General features: G+C 43.1%; 1 protein-coding gene across 9 annotated transcripts in view; it reads right to left on the reverse strand.

Moving 5' to 3' along the window:
- Nucleotides 1-1266: 1266 nt before the first annotated feature.
- Nucleotides 1267-21736, reverse strand: part of MB21D2 (Mab-21 domain containing 2) — a 121605-nt gene continuing 101135 nt past the window's right edge. For all 9 annotated transcript variants that reach the window (XM_059687395.1, XM_059687398.1, XM_059687399.1 and 6 more), the window contains one exon: nt 1267-4116. In XM_059687395.1, the coding sequence (XP_059543378.1) occupies nt 2852-4116 (1265 nt within the window). In that variant the 3' untranslated portion in view covers nt 1267-2851. The remainder of the gene's footprint in view (nt 4117-21736) is intronic.

Here is a 21736-nt window from a genome sequence, read left to right on the forward strand (position 1 = left end):
CATCAGTAATTCAATTTTGTCTGCAAAAACAGCACTTAAAATATTGAAAATGCTGCTAATCATATTTGAGATGCCAATTCCAAGCACAAGTATAGCAGTTTATACTTGACTAAAGGACCCAATGCCTTTGAATATGCTTGCTACTTCAGCAGTTTGTAACCATTTCTTTTAACCAAGGAAGTCTAGCATAATGGTTAAAGTATAATAAACTTTAGCAGACTTTCACCAGGTATATATTTATTAGTTATAGAGGCTTTGCTATTCTTTGGAATTAATGAAATCAGATAGTATAAACCAGCTTTTAGATAAACTATATGGATACCCTTGATATATGTCCCCAGAAAGAAAAAGAGCACACGCAATAACTTAAATAGTTTAAATACACTGAAATAGTTTGGTACACCCGTTTAAATTAATTTTGATGAACTGAACCACATTCAAACTGCTAAAAGAACTAAGTGTTGACTCATTTAAGTAGAAAGTCTAGTGGGGAGAGAGGTCTCAGACTTGGGAGGGAGGAGGGCAGAGTCTGGTGACTCATGTTACGCCCCACCACGCCCAATCTCTCAGTAGTATCATCCAATGTCAGCTTCATCCTTAGGCTGGCTCTAGCCATGATTATGGGATAGCTGTCAGAGTGGCAGAGGCCAGGTGCTTCCTCTTCCATGTCCAGCATGCATGCTCTGCCCAGCATCCCAAGCTAGGATCCTGAGCATGTCCCTGATGGGAGCAGCTTACATTCCATGCCAACCCCTAATTAATGACTGTGGCCAGGGAAATGGTTGTGTCAATGGGCCTACACCAATCAGGGTAGAGTCTGGAGCTGGGGATAAAGTCATTTCCCAAGAAAGACATAGATTATGTGGAGGACAGGTAGTACTGGTAGTAAAAAATAGGGAAAGGGAAGAAAGAACAATGGGTGTTCCCTACGTGAGCATCTGGCCTCAAAGACAATAGTGAGCCCCAACTTTACTGAAAATTACTGTTGGGATTACTAATAAGAAAATATTTTTCAGCCCCAGCTAGTTTGGCTCAGTGGCCTGCGGACTGAAGGGTCCCGGGTTTGATTCTGGTCAAGGGCACATGCCCAGGTTGCAGGCTCGATCCTGAGTAGGGGGAGTGCAGGAGGCAGCCAATCAATGATTCTCTCTCATTATTGATCTTTCTATCTCTTTCTCCCTCTCCCTTCCTTTCTGAAATCAATACAAATATATTTTTAAAAAATAGTTTCCATATTACAAACTAACAACAGCAATAACAACAAAATTCCAAGGCCAGTATGTTTCTTTTATTATGATTTTTTTTTTTTTTTGCGTGTTTGACTAAAGATGGTTGAAGGATTTCATTTTCATTTATAAACATTACATTAATTCCCATGCAAAAACCCAGGACCGCATATGCCTGATTTCGATCAAACCTGTAGGTCTGGACATTCAAGATCAAAGTCAAAATGTTGCTTGACCTTTCCAGTAGTAGACATCATGGTCATCTTTGAGAGATCAGCAGGCCCCCTGACCTCTCAAACCCCACAGTTGGCAATGAGTCCATACAAAAACGGAGCCAATGCCATGTGGCACCTAAACCCGGCAGGAAACTTCGTTCATGAAGACAGGATAGCTCTACTCCAAGGCTGGTGCCCACAGACATGTCCTGGTTCCTGCTCTATAGCAAAACCTGTTTTGGAACAGGCATGATATCTTCTATTTGGGGATTATAAATTCTTCCTGCCAGTTTTCCTCAAAACTCTCAGTAGAAGCAAAGAGACTTTACAAAAAAAGCTAACCTCTATAACCCCAAAAGAAATACATACAAAGACACCTATTCTATCAAGTATATATTTTACCCAGCTTCAGATAAAGTCACTCAGCAGGTATAAAGCTTTAAAAACTTCTCTCAGTAAGATAGGAACCAGGAATATCAAAGAGGGCAAAACAGAAGCCCATCATGAAAGGACTAAACAAATGTAAAGAATCATTCCATTGATTGCAAGAAATGGGCTAAATTTAAAAAAAATATATGACAGCATTTCAACAGAAGATGTCAATTTATATTGAAACACACACATTGGAACTCTGACAATGTAAAAGATTTCATTAGTGCAAATAACAATTATAATGGTATGTTCTTTAATAATATTTAAATAAGACTTCAAATAATTACACACACTAAAACTACCATTTGGGAACCTTAATTCTGTTTGGAAAGCTGTCAAACATTCCCTCCAAACCATCCGAAGTTCTGATTTGAGGACCATTACATTCAATGAAGTTGCTCCAAAACAGAATCTGTAGCATTATCACTTTCAAAGTCGACATTGCTAGGTGGGAAGGGGAAACTACTCTGGCCACTGGTCAGAAGAATTCAATCCAGCTAGCATACAGGGTAGTTCCCACCTTCAGGTGACTCCCAAATATCTGTAGTGAAGATAGCTCATTAAAAGAAAAGAAAATAAAGACAAATAAAACAAAACAAAAAATAATAGAATCCTTATGTGTCAGAATGAGGTCTGTTTCCCTATCCCCATTAACAAATTTGCACAAAGTATGAAACAGAAAAAAAGCAAGAGAATTCATGGGCATCTCAGTCTATGGCTCAAGGTCTCCTTAAAAAACAAAACAAAAATGAACTATGTGAAAAGAACTATAAACAGTAAACAAAACCAGAGGCAGCGTATGAAATAGTAATATACTGTTTCAGAGCCTGCACCACCCTGCAAAACAGGAGACTTCCAATGTGTTCTTAACAGATCCAATCTAGGCTGGATGTGTAGAAAACGGAAAGACAGCGGCACGGACCACAAGACACATGATGCAAGTTTTAGAACCAGGAAAACCAAAAGGCAGCAAAATGCTCAGAAAAATTTATCATCAATTCTGAAATGGGGCCTGGTGACATCATCAGGGTTAATAAAGACAGAGATGGACTTCCCCGGGTTCTCAGTCACTAGCTGCTGCAGTTTTTTGGCCAAACGGTCATCAGGCTGGTTGGGGTCCCCTCCGTCCGACTGCGGGGAGGGGATGCTGGTGGTGCTCCCCCGCCTCTGCAGCTCCAGCGTCAGCCGGTTGGCGGCCTTGACATGCTCGATGGCCGTGCGCAAGTGCTCTGCGGGGTCAGAGCGGACGGAGGACAGCTTGCGCGCCTGGAGCATGACCGTCTCCTCCGACAGGTGCTCCAGCATGTTGCACTGAGGGATGAAGTAGTTGGGACACATCTTGTTGACCAGACAGTGCTGCAGGTCATCGATGAGGCCCAGTAAAAAGTGGGCTGCATAGTCTTCTTGAGCCAAGTAGTTGGCGGGAAGTCTGTCGCAGGCCCAGAGCATCATGCTCCGCAGGTGATAGGGGCTAATGGCCTTGGGCCGGGACAGGAGTTTAATGATGATGGCTTTGCAGGCCTGGTAGGCCTGCATGAGGCTGCTGGAGATGCACTTCTTCAGCTGCACCTCGCTCCTGGCAAAGGACAGCCGCCACTCATTGTCCTTCTTACCCTTGTAGGAGCAAGCAGGCACCAAGTAAAACCCACTGATGACCTCTTCCTCGGTGATCTTCCCATCCCAAAAGTGGTTCTCCATGAGCCAGCTCTGGGCCACTGCAGGCCAGCCTTTGAAAGACACCACCGGGACAATATCGTACAACATGCGACTGCTCCCCACACCCAGGATGATGGAGATGATGGTCCCATTCTTTTCTACCTTCTCCACCTTTGGCATCCCTCGCTGGGGTTTCTTCTGTATCTCTGATAGGACGATGCTGATGGAGTCATAGAACCAGTCGGCCACTTTGGTTGGGGAGAAGAAGTAGTTGGTGGCACCGTTGATGTGATCCACGATGGTGCAGCAGTCTTTCCATTTACTGATCGTCCCCTCATCAAAGAGCCGGAGGCTCAGCCAAGAGTGGCACAAGGCTGAGTGGCGCATATCGAGTGTCACTGGCTGATTACGGTCATGCAGCTTAAGGGCTGGCACCAGAAGGGTAAAGTCCATATCGTAGTCAGTCCCCCGGGCATAGATATTAAGCTCATCCAAGTCTAGGTCCACCACGCCTTCCCGGACTCCCCCAGAGAGCAGCAGGTACTCATTGGCCACTGGAAGTTTTTGGTCCAGCTTCTGCACCATTCCTAGAAACAGGAAGAGAAAGTACTATTACAGGAAGCACAGACACAATAGGCTTATGCATCAATACAGAATGAGCCTCCAAAACCACTGCTCATTCTTAGTACAAAATCAAATCTTAGGCTCCTGCACAGACTCACCTTGAGTCCACTCTGTTCCAAGTGGGAGAATTATGATAGATTTTTCCCTCTCAGTGGCAACAGTATCACTTTCAATCATAAACTCCTCTTCCCCCAGTCATTACTTGGACTAATGGTATTGCCACACTCAGTGACCAGGCTGAAAACCTCAGTAAGCTTCAACTCTTCCTTCCCGGTTCTCCATCTCTGTTGCCATCAAACAAAGCCAGGCTCTCCGGTCTCTTGCCAAAGCAGTCTCCTCCCCCAGGCTCTCCCTGCTTAAAAGAGTTCTCTACACCAGCGAAGGACTCTGTGGGCTGTGGACACTGGAAGTGGGACACTTTCAGAGGGCTGGGAGGTCACAATTCTTTTTTTAAAAAATATATTTTATTGATTTTTTTACAGAGAGGGAGGGAGAGGGATAGAGAGTTAGAAACATCGATGAGAGAGAAATATCGATCAGCTACCTCCTGCACTGGGGATGTGCCTGCAACCAAGGTACATGCCCTTGACCGGAATCGAACCTGGGACCCTTGAGTCCGCAGGCTGACGCTCTATCCACTGAGCCAAACCGGTTAGGATAGGCCACAATTCTTTTCATTGTGCTAAGACATTGTCTTTTTCACTGTGGTCACACTTGAACTGATGGTATAAAAGTAATTGGAGGGCAAAGCTGCTTAGTACTAGTCAAGACAATGGCACCCGACTGCATGAGCAATCACTGGATTCTGTGCCATTGGCATGCACTAGCATTAAAAAATAAATAAAAAATCGAGTTGCACTTAAGAAAATCCTCAATGGAAACAAAAAGATTAGTTTTGTTAAATGCCAACTCTTGAGCTACCTTTCTTTTATCCAGATACCCTGTGTGAGGAAATGGGAAGTAACTGTAAAGCACTTTCTCTTTATGCTGAAACACAAAAGCTGTCTTTAAGGAAAGTGCTCATGTGCCCTGGCTGGGTAGCTCAGCTGGTTAGAGCATTGTCCCAATACATCAAGGTTTCCAGTTCTATCCCCAGTCAGGGCACATATAAGAATCAACCAATGAATGCATTAATAAGTGGAACAACAAGTCAATGTTTCTCTCTCTCTCTCTCTCTCTCTCTCTCTCTCTCTCAAATCAATCCGTAAATAATTTTAAAAAGTAAAAGAAAAGCACTCATATGACTCTGAGTTGTGGCCTAAATTGGCTGCTTTGCTCAAGGAACACCATTTTTACTTTAAAAACAATTGACAAACTATAGATATTCAGACAGTTATTTGATAGCCATTTTCATTTAAAATGACCACAATTAGCCTGTCTTCATGAAAATGACTTAAGTACTTATTGACATAAAAAAAGCTTTCCATAAAAATATTAATTTTTAGAAAACTCATCGCATCATGAACTTAACATCTTTCCAAATAGTATACTTTTCTGATGAGATTGGTGGTAATGTAACAGATGTGACTTTTTTTATGATATTCTGAGCTATTTAAGAAAGAGAACCGTGTCTCCAATATGTATTAAGCAGGCACAGGGTCTGCATCCAGTAGGCACACAACTGAAGCTCTGACTGAACAACAAATGGCTAGATGGGATTAACAGGGTGTAAACCTGAAGTGCTTCGATAAAGGCTAGACATAAGGTTCTACCAACAACATGCAAATGTCCCCTCCCTGCCCCCTGTCTGTTATAATACCTTTACTTGTGCTTTATTAAGGGACAGACTACCAGCATCACTCTCTGTGATTTATTTAACAACTTTCCCCACAGATTGCAAAGAACTACTACAAACTCATTCCATTATTCACTGAAATTACCTTTAATCAACATCATTTGTTATTCATAGGACAACCCCAATGCAAATAAATAAACCATTTATATGTATTTATGCTAGCACTGTATTTCAGAATGTAACACGCATTTATAAAAAAAAATCCTATTTTTCAAAAATTAACCATGAAAAAGTGTTTTATTTAGTACCATTTCTTTCCACACAGATTGAAATATATAGCAAGCTCTTACTTCAATACGTTATCCAATGTTAAAGAGTCAACAATTTATCAAAAAGAAAATCCAGTGTACCTGACTTTTTGGGCTCTTTCTCACACACCCAGCTCCTTCTTCAATAAAGAATGGCTTATCTCAGCTACTGGGAGTGCTGTCTGTGTAATCCCTTAATGACTGTGTCAGCTGCAAAGAGCCACCTCAACCACAGTCCTGTCCTGCTGTTGGGGTGGGGTGGAGGTACTCCAATAGTTGATCGATATGGGAGGGTCCCCGTTCAGGGTACTCTGAAGATTCATCTGAATCCAGAGTTCCCCTAAGGCTGACACTGGGCCTGCAGGGAAATCCAGCTTCTCCCTTTGCCTGATACTGCTTCCTCCCCTCTCTTCCACAGGCACAGAGCCCAGGGCTGCTCCTTACTAAATACCCTAAACTCCATCTCAGGGGCTGCTTCCTGAGGAACCTGATTTAAGACACTACCATACTTAAAAAAACAAAATAAAAAAGACACTAACAAATACCGCAACCCAAAACAGCCTTCACTACAAATCGTCATGGAAGATTTACGTTCCTTGTTTTCAAAAGCCAAACATTAACAACCAGGATTTAAAATTATATAAAATTATGTAAACACCAAGACAAAGAGTCATTTCTTAATTGTCCCCATATTTCAGTATCCTCCTCATCTTTACAATGGCACATGCTACCACCCCAAGTTGCAGCTTAGCGATGTGAGGAGAAATTAGATTGACTTCTAAGAAGCCAGCATAGGTTGTGAGAATCATTTTCACTATTTTATGGAGTTACATGTAGGTACTGTTCCTTTAAAAGAGAAACATTTGATAATGAAATAATTTACTCCTCTTTATTTCAAATATTCTTTCATTCTAGCATTTGGAGTCCCATGAACAGAAATGGGGAAAAATCATAAAATGCTGTCCTGTGGTTAGTGATTAAAACCTAAATCAATTAGAAGTGGTGGTATTATTTGGGTACAACACTGTTATCTCCCCCTAGGCATAAATAACTCAACATTCTGTACATCCTTTTGCATAGATGGGATCAAACTGGCTCTGAGCACACAAGCTAGATCCTGTCTTTACAACCAGAATAACTCCTGCAGTACCGGCTGGGGAATAATTTGTTTACAAATGTGCCTCTGAATTTTGCCTTGGATTGTCACAAAGTTGGATTATCACAGGTGAGAAAAACTAAAACTCCCTTCTGCCCTCTACTGGATTCAAGAAGTTACATTTTTCTACTTACTACACACTAAAGAACTCCCTTTTCCCTCCCAATTGCTGCTCATGCACTTAGGTAAAATGTTGGCCCTTCTTTCAAAAACGCCATATCAAGTGTTTGCCTAAATGCTAACATTGAGGAGTTAGGGTAATTTTGGATGCCTCTTATTCCTTTAAAGTACAGAGAGAACTTTAGCAGCAAATAGAATATGGCTGAGGCTCATTTGCTAAGCTCCTAGAAGTTAGAAACCAAGTCCCTAAGGCCACACTGTTCTGGAAGCTAATCCCTTGTGATCCACATTCACATTTACCCTGCCAGGGCCCATTAGTCCGCAGTTTTATAATTTGGTAACACAAGCTGGAGCCTTCCCCAGCGTTACGCAAATTCAAATTCAAGTTCCCGTCTTGAAAACTTTCCTGGGCCACGTTTAAGTGAAAATGAGCTGACATCAGCTATTACAGCAGATGGGTTGCCATACAACTAAAACACAGCCAGGAGCTGGGAGGGAGAAAGAGGAGGGAAAAAATGCACTTGTACACTTTGGCTGTGATCAGTTCCAGCAAGTGCACCTCTGAACTGATCCAAGGATTTTTGTGCATTGCAGGAGGGTAAGATCAAGTGACTCTGCCTGTTTGGCTATTAGTAAATTACCCAACAAAAGGGAAAAGCACACAGACCACTGAGCTTGTTACAGCAAAGACAAGGAGATATGGCTAAAGAGCTTATTCCTCTGGGTGGGTCTCTTGTTTTCAAGGATTTTCATATGTCTGCACTTAAACCACAAAGTAAAACTGCCTCAATTCCTGTAACTGATTCCTAGATTTCTGTTTATTTCATAATTTCTACTCAAGAAGACCTTCCTATTACTGGGGCCTTGAGTTGAAGGAATGAGTTGTTGGTCATCCACTTTGCCCTTTGCTGATTATTTTTAGAATATCAAGTACAGAAAGGAACTCTGTCCCTGACTCCTTTATATTCTACTAAATAAAACTTTAGCACATTCCATTGACTTTAAATTACTAACCTCCATCACTCAAACACAGAATGCAGATAACTAACAACAGAGCACAAGAACTAAGTAATGTTTGAAATCAGGCAGGTAGCTTAATAAATACTAAGTAGCCAAGTGAAATTAGTACTTATATAGATTCCTTAAAAAAAAAAAAAAACCTGAATAGCTCAATAACATTTGCTGTTTTGCCCCAATTTGTGGCACACCAACAACAGTACCTATCATAACAATGACTCTTGAATGGGACCATGCTGACAAAGTCCTTCTGTGATTCTGACTCTCCACCCCACCAATCCCCACACAAGGGAGCAGTTTCCGTGGTTGTTAATAAACAATATAAAATTTTCCTATAAAAATACTATGGCCCTAGCCGGTTTGGCTCAGTGGATAGTGCATTGGCCCGTGGACTGAGGGTTATGGGTTTGATTCTGGTCAAGGGCGCATAACTCGGTTGCAGGCTCAATCCCCAGCCCTGGTTGGGGTGCGTACAGGAGGCAACCAGTCGATATTTCTCTCTCTCGTCGATGCTTCTCTGTCTCTCCCCCTCCCTTCCACTCTCTGAAAATCAATGGAAAAATATCCTCAGGTGAGGATTAACAACAACAACAACAAAATTATGACTTATGATTGAAAGGGGTAAATATTTTTGCCAAGCTTCCCTGACATTCTGAGAATTAGGCATGGCCACCTTCTTCTAACAAAGTCACCCATTTATGGGTTTTTAATGTCCTCAATTTGGGGAATATTTTAACATTTCCCTCAGTCATGACCAGAAATCATATATATGAAGTCCCTTATTTTACAAGTGAAATAAAACTGAGGTTCAAAGAGGAAAAATAACTAATTGGAGGTCACACAGCCCTAGTGGCAGATTAACAGTGTTGTCTTATTTCCACATTTGTGGCAAAGGTCAAAATGCACATACATACTGTTCTCCTAAGACAATGACCCAACTTGTCATGAATTCGGAATGGCGCTAAAGGGAAGTGGCAGAGGTCACAAGGCAAAGTGCCAGCTCTGTGCTTCGTTGGTTAAAGCTGACCTCGGACAGGCAGCAGAACATGTCTGACCATCCGCATTTACTATAAGAAAGAATGGGCCTGCCCTGACTTGCAAGAAGCTGTTAGTACTGTGGTCCCAAATAAACATACTATTAGACACAAAAAATACTGAACACAGACACCATAAAGCTTCCCAGGTTTTCAATAAGCTGCAGAGTAGACATTAACATCAATAATTATAGTAATGTGTTTTATAAATCAAAGTCAGTTTTATTTGGCATAGTCTCTGAGATAACGGAATTTAAATCTTTTAGAAAATGTGTTAATTCATGTATGTGAATGACCGATTGACCAAATTATATATAGAAACAGAACTGATTCAAAAGATGCCTCCTCCAATAAGTCTTCCTTGATCTCTTCTCATTTTGACACTAATATCTGTGCAAGAGCATTGGAGTCAGAGTATGACAGGCTTGGCTCTGAATCCTACATTTGTCATTTACTACTTAAGTAAGCCTGACATGTTATTTAACCTCTCTGAGCTTCCAATTCCTCATCTATTTAAAACAAACAAAAACCCTACAAAATTGCCCTTTTAGGGTTGATATAAAATGTCTAAGCACATGGTAGATATTTAGTTAATTTTCCCATATGTTCTTCCCTTTCTCTACCACCGATGAAACTGATTAACCAAATAGCACCTAGTCCCCCAGATTTGTTTTGAAGATTTACCTGAACAAGACAACCTACCTAAAGCCTCCAGCACACATAAGGCACACATAACAGGTTAGATAAAGGGAAACGAACGGGCACTCTTTCCCCGGCCTGCCGCTGGCCTGGGAATGAACGCCAGCTCTGGTGGAGGCCATGCTAGAAGGCAGGCTGGACGCCAGCCTCCTTGCTCCCTCAGGACCGCTGCCCTGTAGAACGAGTAACCTGCCCCGCTCTGTGAAGGGTCTTGATCTGAATTATTACACTGCACTTTCCACACCTATTATGGCAGTGGGCTGTGTTCACGGCTTATTTTCCCTCCTACATGAGATAACAATGTAAAGTATTTGGCAAAGGAAACAGCAAAGAGGCTTGGCAAAAGAAAGATATGATCATAGTCAACAGTCTATAAGCCCAGATAGTCAAGGTTTTATTACTGCAGCGGCTAATACAGAAGTTGGGGTTAGAAGGCAATTGCTTGTTAAATGTATCGTTTGTTTCAGGCAACTCAAATACCTACCTCGTTAGCCAGAACCCCGAGATCATGGAATTTGCTACAGGGTATACTATTAAATTTTTTAGTCAGCATATGTCTAAAAAATTACTTACTAATAATCCAAAAGTCAGGTTTTGGAGAAAAGCTTATTTTTCATTATTTTCATTCTTAAAAGTTTACGAAGCTATTCTGCAGAGAGTGCACATGAGTTAGGCCTGGATTCAAGCCTAGTTCATCCATGGCCAACATAATGAACCGCTCTGGGCTTCCGTTTCCTCAATAAAGTTGGAGAATAACAACTACAAGTTGGTTGGGTGGCACAGGAACGAAACAAGAAAAGGCACAGCGAGTCACTCAGTGTGCGGTCTGTGCTTACCTGGCAGTCAGTAAGTGGAGGGTTCTGGGCACGTGCTGTCAATATATTTTCCCCACCCCTAAGCCTTGCCCTTTCCTTTCTTTTTAGCTCTTAGGATAGTTTAAAAGCAAATGGTTTCTGACAATCAGAACTTTCTGTGAAGACTCAAAGGGGAGTCTAATGAGCCCCACTTAGCAGTTTCCCACAGTCCCGACAGGGCACAAAAGGTAGATTTTCCATTTACAAGAGGATTGCTCACTGTTGGAGGCTCATTCTTGACAGATAAAAACAATAGCAAGATCAGCTGAGATCAGGTGCGTTCAGGCTGGTATGGCTGTGGCGGGCTGGGAGAGGTCAATGGGGGAATAAAGGGGGCATATGTAATACTGTTAACAATAAAGATTTAAAAAACAATAGCAAGTGAAAAGCAAGAGTAATGCCATTATGGCATCAAAAGGCTTCATATGGTTACAGAAATGCATCGGTGATGACCAGAGTACCTCTCTCCTCATCTTCAGAAGCAATAATCTCGTGATGGAGATGTTCCAAATAAATCAACTGTCTCTCAATCTCCTCCGCCTGTGACCCAGCTGAGTGTGGTTTACACTTTACATTCCCTTCTCATGGGATGTATATGCACCACTCTCATGTGTAAACAAAATTAATAATAATTCCTTCTTATAATAGACTTCACTTGATTTTACCGTTTCCTCATATATGTGAACCCATGCATGTGGTCCAGGTGTGTGTGGAGGAGACACTGTTGATGCCCTGCCCTGCATCCCCAGCCCGCCCATGACTACACTTGCAGGTTGGGCAGGCGGTTACCTGCCAGCTGGCAGCTTCTCCCCCATGGCAGTGATTCTGCTCCAAGAACGACCAGGACGTGTAGGGGAGTCAATGCAGGAGAACTGGCATCACTGGGGGCAACCCTCAACCACCAGGAGTCAGTGGGCAAATGCCCCAGCTTCTCCGGATTCTGGTGGAAAAAGTCTAAGATGGAAAAAAAAAATTCTAAGATGGGCTCTCCACAACTTCCCAGGGCGTCTGTACGCTCAGCTTAGCAACAGGCCCTTTACTGACTTTACTTGCTTCTCAGTTTCAGCTGCTCTGCTCCCTCACTTGTGCTTCTCAGTATTACCTCCCAAATGAACTGCCACACCACAGTGGTTCCCGTTTCTAAAACTCTGTGTGCGTGTGCGTGTGCGTATGTGTAGCAGTGCTAGACAGGCTCATCTCTGCTAATAATTCTCATGTATAATCGACAATAAGAACAGAAGCATAAGCCGATGGTACTGAATTACTTGCTCTTTCTCACATCAAGTCATAGATCTAGTATATGAATCTCACAAAACCAGATCTGAGCACTGTTCTCAAAAAGAGCTCATCAGCTTCCTCCAATCAGCAAACGTGTTTCCCAGTGTATTCAGAGTCAGCACGTTGCCTTTTCAATTTCTGCTTTGTTGATAACCCAATTCTTCTCATTTCCCAGAGGACATTCTAAAACCTCTTCCAGGTCTGAAGAATTTTGGACAGGTGTAAATTCACACATCACTTAGAGACAGGCATTTCTTCCCCAAATTACAAAGAAAACAATGGGGAGCAAGGTTTGAGGAGAAGAAGTTAAAACATAGGTAACTCCAACTTCCCAGTTTGAGTGAAGCATTGTTCAAATGGACCCTTCTCGTTCATATGTAAACGTCTCAGGTAGTATACAAAGACCAAATAACCAATTCTCATTTAGCCTCTGTTTGAGATTATTCTGCCTGTTTCTCTCAGTGGTGGGGGGTATAGGTTGGGAGGCAGTTCAAGTGACATATTTAATCTCTCCATTCAATGACCTTTGTCCATACTTTCTTTAGTGTATTGTATTTGTTGACCTGTCAGTGTCCCTCTGTCTGATGACCAGTGGATTATCTCCAAACTTAGCACAACAGAAGTCAGTTGAAGGAATAAATAAAGACAGAGTTTACGGGAATCATCCAGAATGAAAACTGTCAGGGTGACATACTTAGATTGGCGGGGTCAATATGACACTGTCATTTCCAGACATAATGAGAGACTTCAGAGCAATTATCATATTATATGACAATCATATTACATACTCAGAAGAAATGGAAGGGAGAAGCTAGGATCCTCTATGGTAACTACACAAAGGTATCTCCTCTTGTTTTCTGAGAATAATATAACTCCAGGACATTTCTCAAAGCACCAATTTCCAGTCAACAATCATAACCAGAGACTAGGAGAAAAGTGACTATATAATTATAGAGTGATCTGAGATCAAAGTCTAATACCAGATTTTTAAAAAACGATTATGACAGTACATATTCCCTTTGATGTGCAAGAACAGATTCCATCTTCCTAAGCAATTCCCAATAAGTGCCAGGAGATGGCAGCCTCACTCCACTCATTTACTGGGAGAGTCTAGCAGGCTCCAAAGTCATAAAATCCTAGAATAAAAACTCTGGGGAAAGCGGCTTAGCAAGGACCTAAGACTATATTAAAAGCATCATCCCAGGGCCTGCTTGCCCCCGGTACTGCCCAGTGACTCACAAATTTGCCTTTTGGTCTCCCACAGGAAATTTAGTAACTCAGGAGCTGACAGGTTCCAACTAAGCAGACTCAAAACTGAGAGCTGCTTTGTCTGGGCAGGTAGTATGGTTGACAACTGATTCTCAGAGTGTATTGAAGACCCTGTCGCAAGACAAAGAATTTCAAGCTCTCTCATTTGCTGCAGCTGAGATGAAAAACAAAACAAAAACAAAAACAAACAAACAAACAAAAAACATGAATAAAGGTGCCTGGAAAAAGTGGGAGAAAAGGCAGAAGAAATAATCCCTGGTGTTATGAAGATGAGGCACTACTGCAAAACTGATTTGGACTACAAATAAATACACTGAAAGATTTTAGGAGCCAATATGATTAATAAAAAGGAAATGGATTTTTTAAAACCTGGCTTCAATCAATAAGTTCAAAACAAACACTGCTTTACATTGCATGATGCTTTGTAGTTCCCAGAGAACGACCACAGTCACTTTCTCGCTGGTTCCCAGCAATAATTCTGCAAAGAACACTTATAGTTCCCATTGCACAGATGTGGAAACCGACTAGCCACTTAAGTGCACAAAATAGCCGCATAGCTCTTTGGCTTAACTTAGACTGACAACTAGTCTGACCACACACTATTATTTTGAAGGAAGGAAGCATTTTGCTTGGATTCTTCACTAGGTTATTAATAGGTTTCTTGTAGGAGGAACGGAAAGGGCAAGAAAGGGCTCAAAATGCAAAGTTACAATCTAGAGATGGCAAACCTAGAGGTCTCAGGTATGGCTACACTGACTGGGTTACTGACAAGATGACACTCTTTCCTTATGCTGGAAAAATAAACACATATCACCTCTAGAAAATAACTTGTTTTACGTGTCAAATCAACAGTTATTAATCAATTTTCCATACAACACATTGCTGTAATACCTAATCCTATCTAATAATAGACAAACATGGTAATTAACCATACCTCCGACATGCTTCCCATGGGCTAATCAGGGTGATATGCAAATTAACTGCCAACCAAGATGGCAGCCAGCAGCCAGGCAGCTGAAGCGAACAGGAGGCCTGCTTGCTCCAGTGATGGAGGAAACCAAGGTTTCCCGCCTGCCGCTGCCGGCCTCTGAGCTGCACTCTAAGAAACAATTATAGAAGCAATTATAGAAGCTAAACAAAACCCAGAAACCTGCTTTCAGCCAGCCGGGCCTCAGAGCTGGAGCTGCAACAGTGTTTCAATTATAGAAGCCAAACAAACCCAGATACCTGCTTTCAGCAGCCGAGGTCTCAAAGCTGGAGCCGAGCCTCAGATCTAAAGCCAGCTCTCAGCTCCAGTGACAGCCATAGAAGGTAAATAAATCCCAGAATAAAAAAAAAGAAAAGAAAAAAAGGAGAGGTTAGGAGCTTCAGTCACCCGCCAGCTGAAAATGGCCCTCAGCCCCTCACCCAGACTGGCCAGGCACCCCAGTGGGGACCCCCATCCTGAAGGGGGTTTGGCCAGCTTGGAAACGGCCCTTGGCCCCTCACCCAGGCTGGCCAGGCACCCCAGCGGGACCCCCACCGTGATCTGGGACACCCTTCAGGGCAAACCAGCTGGCCCCCACCCATGCACCAGGCCTCTATCCTATATAATAAAAGGGTAATATGCAAACTGACCCTAACAGCAGAAGGATTGGGAATGACTGGTCACTATGACACACACTGACCACCAGGGGGCAGACGCTCAATGCAGGAGCTGCCCTCTGGTGGTCAGTGAGCTCTCACATGGGAGGAGCTCTACTCAGCCACAAGCCAGGCTGATGGCTGCCAGTACAGCTGTGGTGGTGGGAGCCTCCCCTGCCTCCTCAGCAATGCTAAGGATGTCCGACTGCAGTTTAGGCTTGTTCCCCGCTGGCAAGTGGACATCCCCCGAGGGCTGCCGGGCTGCCAGAGGGATGTCTGATTGCCATCTTAGGCCCAATCCCCTGGGGAGCGGGCCTAAGCCAGCAGGTGGTCATCCCTTGAGGGGTCCCAGACTACAAGAGGGCACAGGCCGGGCTGAGGGACACTCCCTCCCCTCCGAGTGCACAAATTTTTGTGCACCAGGCCTCTAGTCTACACTAATAAAAGGGAAACATGCAAATTGACCATCCCTCTGCTATGTCCACCAGCCAATCAGGGCAAGCATGCAAATTAACCCAACAAAGATGGCAGTTAATTTGCATACGCAGGAACGGAGTGAAGACTGAAGACAACTGAAGAATGAAGAGGCTTGGCTTCTCCGCTGTGGCTGCAGAGGAGAAGCCAAGACTCGCTGCAGCCGCAGAGGAGAAGCCAAGCCTCATTGTGGCTGGCGCAGAGAAGCCTAACCTCAAGGCTTGGCTTCTCTGCTGCTGCCGGACCAAAGGCCTGGGTCCTGGGTGCCGGAGGAAAACCGGTGCTGGCAGCCAGGGGAAGAAGGCCTATTGCACGAATCTTCGTGCAACAGGCCTCTAGTATATTAATAATGACAACCTATATTGTCTTTATCTTGATTTAAATAAATGTTATTTCAAACACTAATATCCTCAATCAAATTTCCAAACAACAAAGTAGTAACATCCAATAAGTCTGCTATTTCAAGAAATAACTCTGTTAAGAGGTCATAAAGTTTTCCACTGTATGAAGCTAGAACATCCTCCATAAAATTTCAGGTCAATACAACTACAACCATACTCAAAATGAAAGGAAGGACTAAGGGATCAAATAAGTGTTTCCTAGGAAAACAGACACGGAAAAAAGTACTGAAAGCCTGAGAGACCAATGAAGAACAGTCTCTACTCCTGAGCCGAAAAAGCACTTTATTGTTTGAGCTTGAAAATGTTCACATCAAAAGAAACCAATCAAAGCACCATGGGGAAGTTGAAATTTGCAGCTTAAAAGCGTGAGTACAGCATTTGAAAGAGGGGCTAATTGTTGCAGCTTTTTAAAACTCACACCTGCACAATAAGAAAAGTCAAAGAGAAAGTCTCTTAATGCTGAAGTGGGAGTGGTTATTTTGAGAGATGGCTTCTTACTCCTACTTTTCCTCCAACCATCAAAACATGGACCAAGAATCAGAGGATTGGGGTAAAAATGTGAACTCAATATCCTAGCCAGAAACTGTGTACTAAAACGGTACCTAGTTATTCTTTTTAACTTTACAGCGTTGAAGCATGCTGTTTGAATCAGTTGCCCATTCTGTAACTCTTGGACTCCCGTGGATGAAGTTTATTCCCTCCACAAAACATGAATGAGTCATGGGTTACTGGAGCCAGAACTGACTTTCAAGGTTATGTACTCCAAATGTCATGGTCCAGACCAGGTTGCCGAAGCCCAGAAGCCAAAGGTGACACATACACAGCATATCACCTGGCCCAGGTGCTAAGAAGAGAATCCAAAATTCTGATCCCCAATCCAGGGGTCTTTCCATTCCACCTGCTTATATCCAAGGATCTCTAACCAAGGGGCCTGGGGAAAACATAGGTCCTATAGCCCACTCCAGAAGGACCCAAGCATCATCATCTCTAAGAAGACATGTGCGTTTTAAAACAGCAACATGAATGTGTTTAAAAACTGAGACCGTTTGCTCCTTCCCTCAGTTTCAAAGCAGAAGTTTAATAACTGTGTGGACTCAAGAAAGACAAAGCTGTCAAATTAGAGGGAGGGCCTCACCATACAGTAAATCTCTAAAATTTTCAAGAGCTGAGATTACATATTCTTCAACTCAGGAAAGACAACTTTGGTAGAACTTTTGGGACCATGACAGTCATTGAGATTCAGGAAAGATGTGCCATCTCTCATTCCGCACAACGGGAGACAGATTAATATCCCCATTCCCCAGCTATTTATTTTGCTTTGAATGAAAAAGATCTATCTTTTGCTCCAGATATTTTTTTCACACCTTCTATCTCCCTCCACCCAGTAGACAGTGGCTGATTTTTGTCTTCTCTTCCATCTTAAGCTTGGACAAAGCAATTGTATAATCAACCAAGAATCCTTAAGGGCTCTTGGCACCCACCAGCCCTCCCCTGGGAGCACATATGTGGGTTAGTGCGTATCAGCTGTGGGGCGGACTTGGCAGTCAAGCAATAAACCTGTGGTGATGGGCACAAGCACAGCCCAGTCCTTGAAACCAAAGATCACACAGTTTGAATAGAAGTATACAATTTCCAAAGCTATCAACTGCCTGGAAGTGAACCTAGGCTCAATGGATTAAACACAGACACCCATGTTCAAACAGTCCTTTCCAAAAACTCAGTCAGATTAGGTTTTATAGTTGGGTGAGAAAAAGACTAACTGACAAGCATTCTGTTAAAAGATGGCACTTGTGAGAAAGGTCATTAAAGGACTCAAACACAAGTGCAATGTGAATTTGAGATGCAGAAATCCCATTTTTAAGGTCATGAAAAAAGTGGCATTTGTGCACAGCCCCAAGTCTGGTCATGAGAATAACGTTCAGATGAAAAATTCAGTAATTCCATTAAAACAGGGGAAGGGTGTTCAGAGAGAAACCCTCCAACAAAACCAAAGCAAAGTTTTCAGTGAGTCCACTAGAGGTCATGCCTTCCTAGTTTTTCTTTTCAGTTATTGAGCAGGCTCTATCCAAAAAAGTAAAGAGAGGAAAAGGGCCTGAAGGTTGAATACATGTTTTTTGGTTGTTAATCCTCATCTGAGGATATGTTTCCATTGGTGTTTAGAGAGAATGGAAAGGAGCGGGAGAGACACAGAGAGAGAGAGAAACATCAGAGACACATAGATTGGTTGCCTCCCGCACGCACTGCGACCAGGGGCAGGGAGCGAGCCTGCAACTGAAGTACATGCCCTTTACTGGAATCAAAACCCAAGACCCTTCAGTCCGAAGACCAAGGCTCTATACACTGAGCCAAAGCAGCTAGGGCTGAATAAATATTTTTAAATTCATACCAAATCTTACTGACATGTTTTCAAAGTGAGTCAGAAATGAATTTGGGTTTCAGAAAGAGTGCTTCTCACGGATGAAACTCAAATGCCCACACGATGCTTGCAGCAATCCTATTGGAAAGGTGGATGTCATATAACCATTGATAAAATTCCATAGCTTTGTGATTAAAAAAGGCATATAGAAAAGAAAGAAATCCTAAGAGATAATGTGGATAATGTGATGGAGAGATTATGCATTGAGGATCCAGAAAAGCTTGAATTTGAAACCTAGCTGCATGATGTTTAGCTATATGACATTTTGATAAGTTGATTTTTTTGAAACCTTAGTTTCCTGATTTAAAAAAATTACGACAATACTACCTCTTTCACAAGGCTAGTATGAGATGTGACTGAGACAGGTTCATAAAGCTACCAATACAGTTGCTGGAACTTTACAGATGTTGAGAAAATGTACTTTTCGGAAAATAGCATTCTGCTCACAGATCTGTAGGTGAATCAGTAACACTGGTTTTTAATGTTGCTACTTGGGCCTGTGACTTTTTTGTTTTTGTTTTTTAAGAAATAGTCTACCCTAACTGGTTTGGCTCAGTGGATAGAACATTGGCCTGCGGACTGAAGGGTCCCAGGTTTGATTCAGGTCAAGGGCATGTATGTACCTTGGTTGTGGGCACATTCCCAGTAGGAGGTGTGCAGGAGGCAGCTGAATCGATGTTTCTCTCTCATCGATGTTTCTAACTCTCTATCCCTCTGCCTCTCCCTTCCTCTCTGTAAAACATCAATATATTTTTTTTAAAAAAAAGAAGTAGTCTAGTGTTTATCTATCCAACCACCTCCCTCCCTCCTTTGTTTTTGTCATTTGATTTTAGTACCCGCCCTGCTTGTAAGTGTCAAGCAATGTGGGATGAATGAGTGCGAGCACTTGGCTACTCTGCCAGCTTCCTAAGGGACAGGATACACTTTAATGAAAGGTTACCACAAGGTAGTTGGCTGGTGCGAGTGACAAGGAGAGGGAGAGGGTGAGGAAGGAAAATAGGAGGAAGAGTAAAAGGCAGATTTTCATGGTCAGTTTATAATACCATCGTCCCTGTTCTCTGGTCAATTTGATATATGAGCAAAATGGAGTGAAGCCCCGAACAGTGAACAGATTCCACCCCGTTACCACAGTGGTTCTCTAACTAGCATGCAGGATCTCCAGAGAAACTGTTAAAGCACAGACTGCCAGGCCTCAGGCCCCAGTGTCTGGTTCAGTGGGTCTGGGTGGGCCTGGGAACCTGCATTTCTGACCCGTTTCCAGGTGACTCTGATGCTGCTGGTTTAGGACCACACTTTGAGAACCACTGGTTTGCCACAGTGCAGAATTCACAATGCAGCTGTGGGAAAGAACTGGAATCATAATGAGAAAAGAAACCTAGGCTCTGGTCCTGATCTTCTCCCATGTATTCACCGCATGGCAGCAAAGGTCACACCTGTCACGCCTCCATTTGCTCACCTGTAGGGAGGAGCAATGTCTGTCTACCAATGAAGTCACATGGGGGTCAAAAGAAGAAATGGGTCCATTAAAACTTTGCAAACTTAGAAAATGCTCTTTAAAAACAAAGTATCATGATCAACAATTCCAAATAGCCTATGAGAGTTCATGTGCATTGTCAACTTTCTGCTTCAGGGTGCCCAGATTTCTGGCCAAGTATTCATGGTTGTGTCTGGAAGGGTGTTTCTGGGCGATACTAGCATTTGAATCTGTGGACTCAGTAGACTGCCCTCTCCAGAACAGTTGGGCATCAGCCAATTGCTTGAGGGCCTGAATAAAACAAAAAGGCAGAGGAATAGGAATTCAAATTCACCCGCCCTCCCAACCCCCCCTTTTTTTCCTAGCTCGCTGCTTGAGCTGGGTCCTCTCATCTCCTCATCTCGCTTGCCCTCAGACTGGGACTCACACCACTTGCTCCCCTGGCTCCCTGGCCTGTGGACTCAGACTGATGACACCACCAGCTTTCCTGGGTCTCCAGCCTGCAGACAGCAGATAGTGGGACTTTTCAGCCTCCATAATAGCATGAGCTGATGCTCATAATAAATCTCCTTTTTGTCCTGTTGGTTCCGTTTCTCTCGATAACTCTAATATAAACAAAATTACTTAAAATATTTTCTGAAGATCAGAAGTGACAGCCCTTCCTAGTTTCTAGTCTGGGTTCTGCCCCTACCTACCCTGCACAGACACTTGACCTTTTGTGGGGGCCATAGTTTTACATCTAGCAGAGGGTTCAGAGATAAGATGATTTCTTAGGTGTTTCCAATTTAAAAATGCTATGGTCCTAAGATCAGGACATGACCAAGAATGGGGGCTCAGGTGGCAGGTCTGTCAGTAGATGGAACACCCTCTCTCTCCTCCCAGAACCAAGGGCAACCTGCTTGCATGGATCACCCAGCAATAATCCCAGGGTCAAAGGATTGTCCACATTTTAGTAAAGACCAATCACAGAATCCAAGTGTAGGAAATGGACCTCTGTGATCCATCTTCTGCATGGTTGGCTTTTGATGGAATTTGCTGAATTTCCCCGGCAAGCAGAATGTAGGGAAGAGGGAAGAGGACAGAGGAACAAAGAACCGTGGGCGTGGGCCAGAATCATGGTGAAAACCCCCAAGGTGCCTGCCCCAGCTGGACAGGGGAAGGTGGAGGCAGCTAGAAAGGCCTCAGCCCAATTTTTTAAATGGCCAATGGGAGACAGCAATTCCTAGGTGACCTATGAGGAAACATGGCCCCACAGTACTCAGCCAATGAGCAACCAGATAAGGGACTGAATAAATAGGCTGTGTTCGCTGCCCCACGTTCTGCTCTCGAAAACATATTAAAGTCTCATTTAGCCATATTTCTGTCTCCAAGTCTGTTATCTGAATTGGAACAGGTGAGCATTTCTCACACAAATGTGCTGTGGGCCCTGCTGGCCTTCAGTATGAGCTCTCAAACATTCCAAAACCATATTGGCTATCATAAGCAAAAACAGCAAACCTGTCATCACGAGAAAGGCACTACCAGAGCCATAGGCCACCCACTCAGTTGATAAATGCTTGAGATTCTGTCTCTATAATGTCTGCTGCACAGTGTTCCTCCCCACACACCCTGCTGCCACTGTACATCGTTGTCACAGTTGAGCTCAGGCCCTCACATCTCACACAGGGACAACTGCAACACCTCCTCATTGGACGCTACTCCTCACCATCTTCACCAGCATTGAAA

The sequence above is a fragment of the Myotis daubentonii genome, chromosome 3 (assembly GCF_963259705.1).
Source record: "Myotis daubentonii chromosome 3, mMyoDau2.1, whole genome shotgun sequence".
NCBI classification, from domain to species: Eukaryota; Metazoa; Chordata; class Mammalia; order Chiroptera; family Vespertilionidae; genus Myotis; species Myotis daubentonii.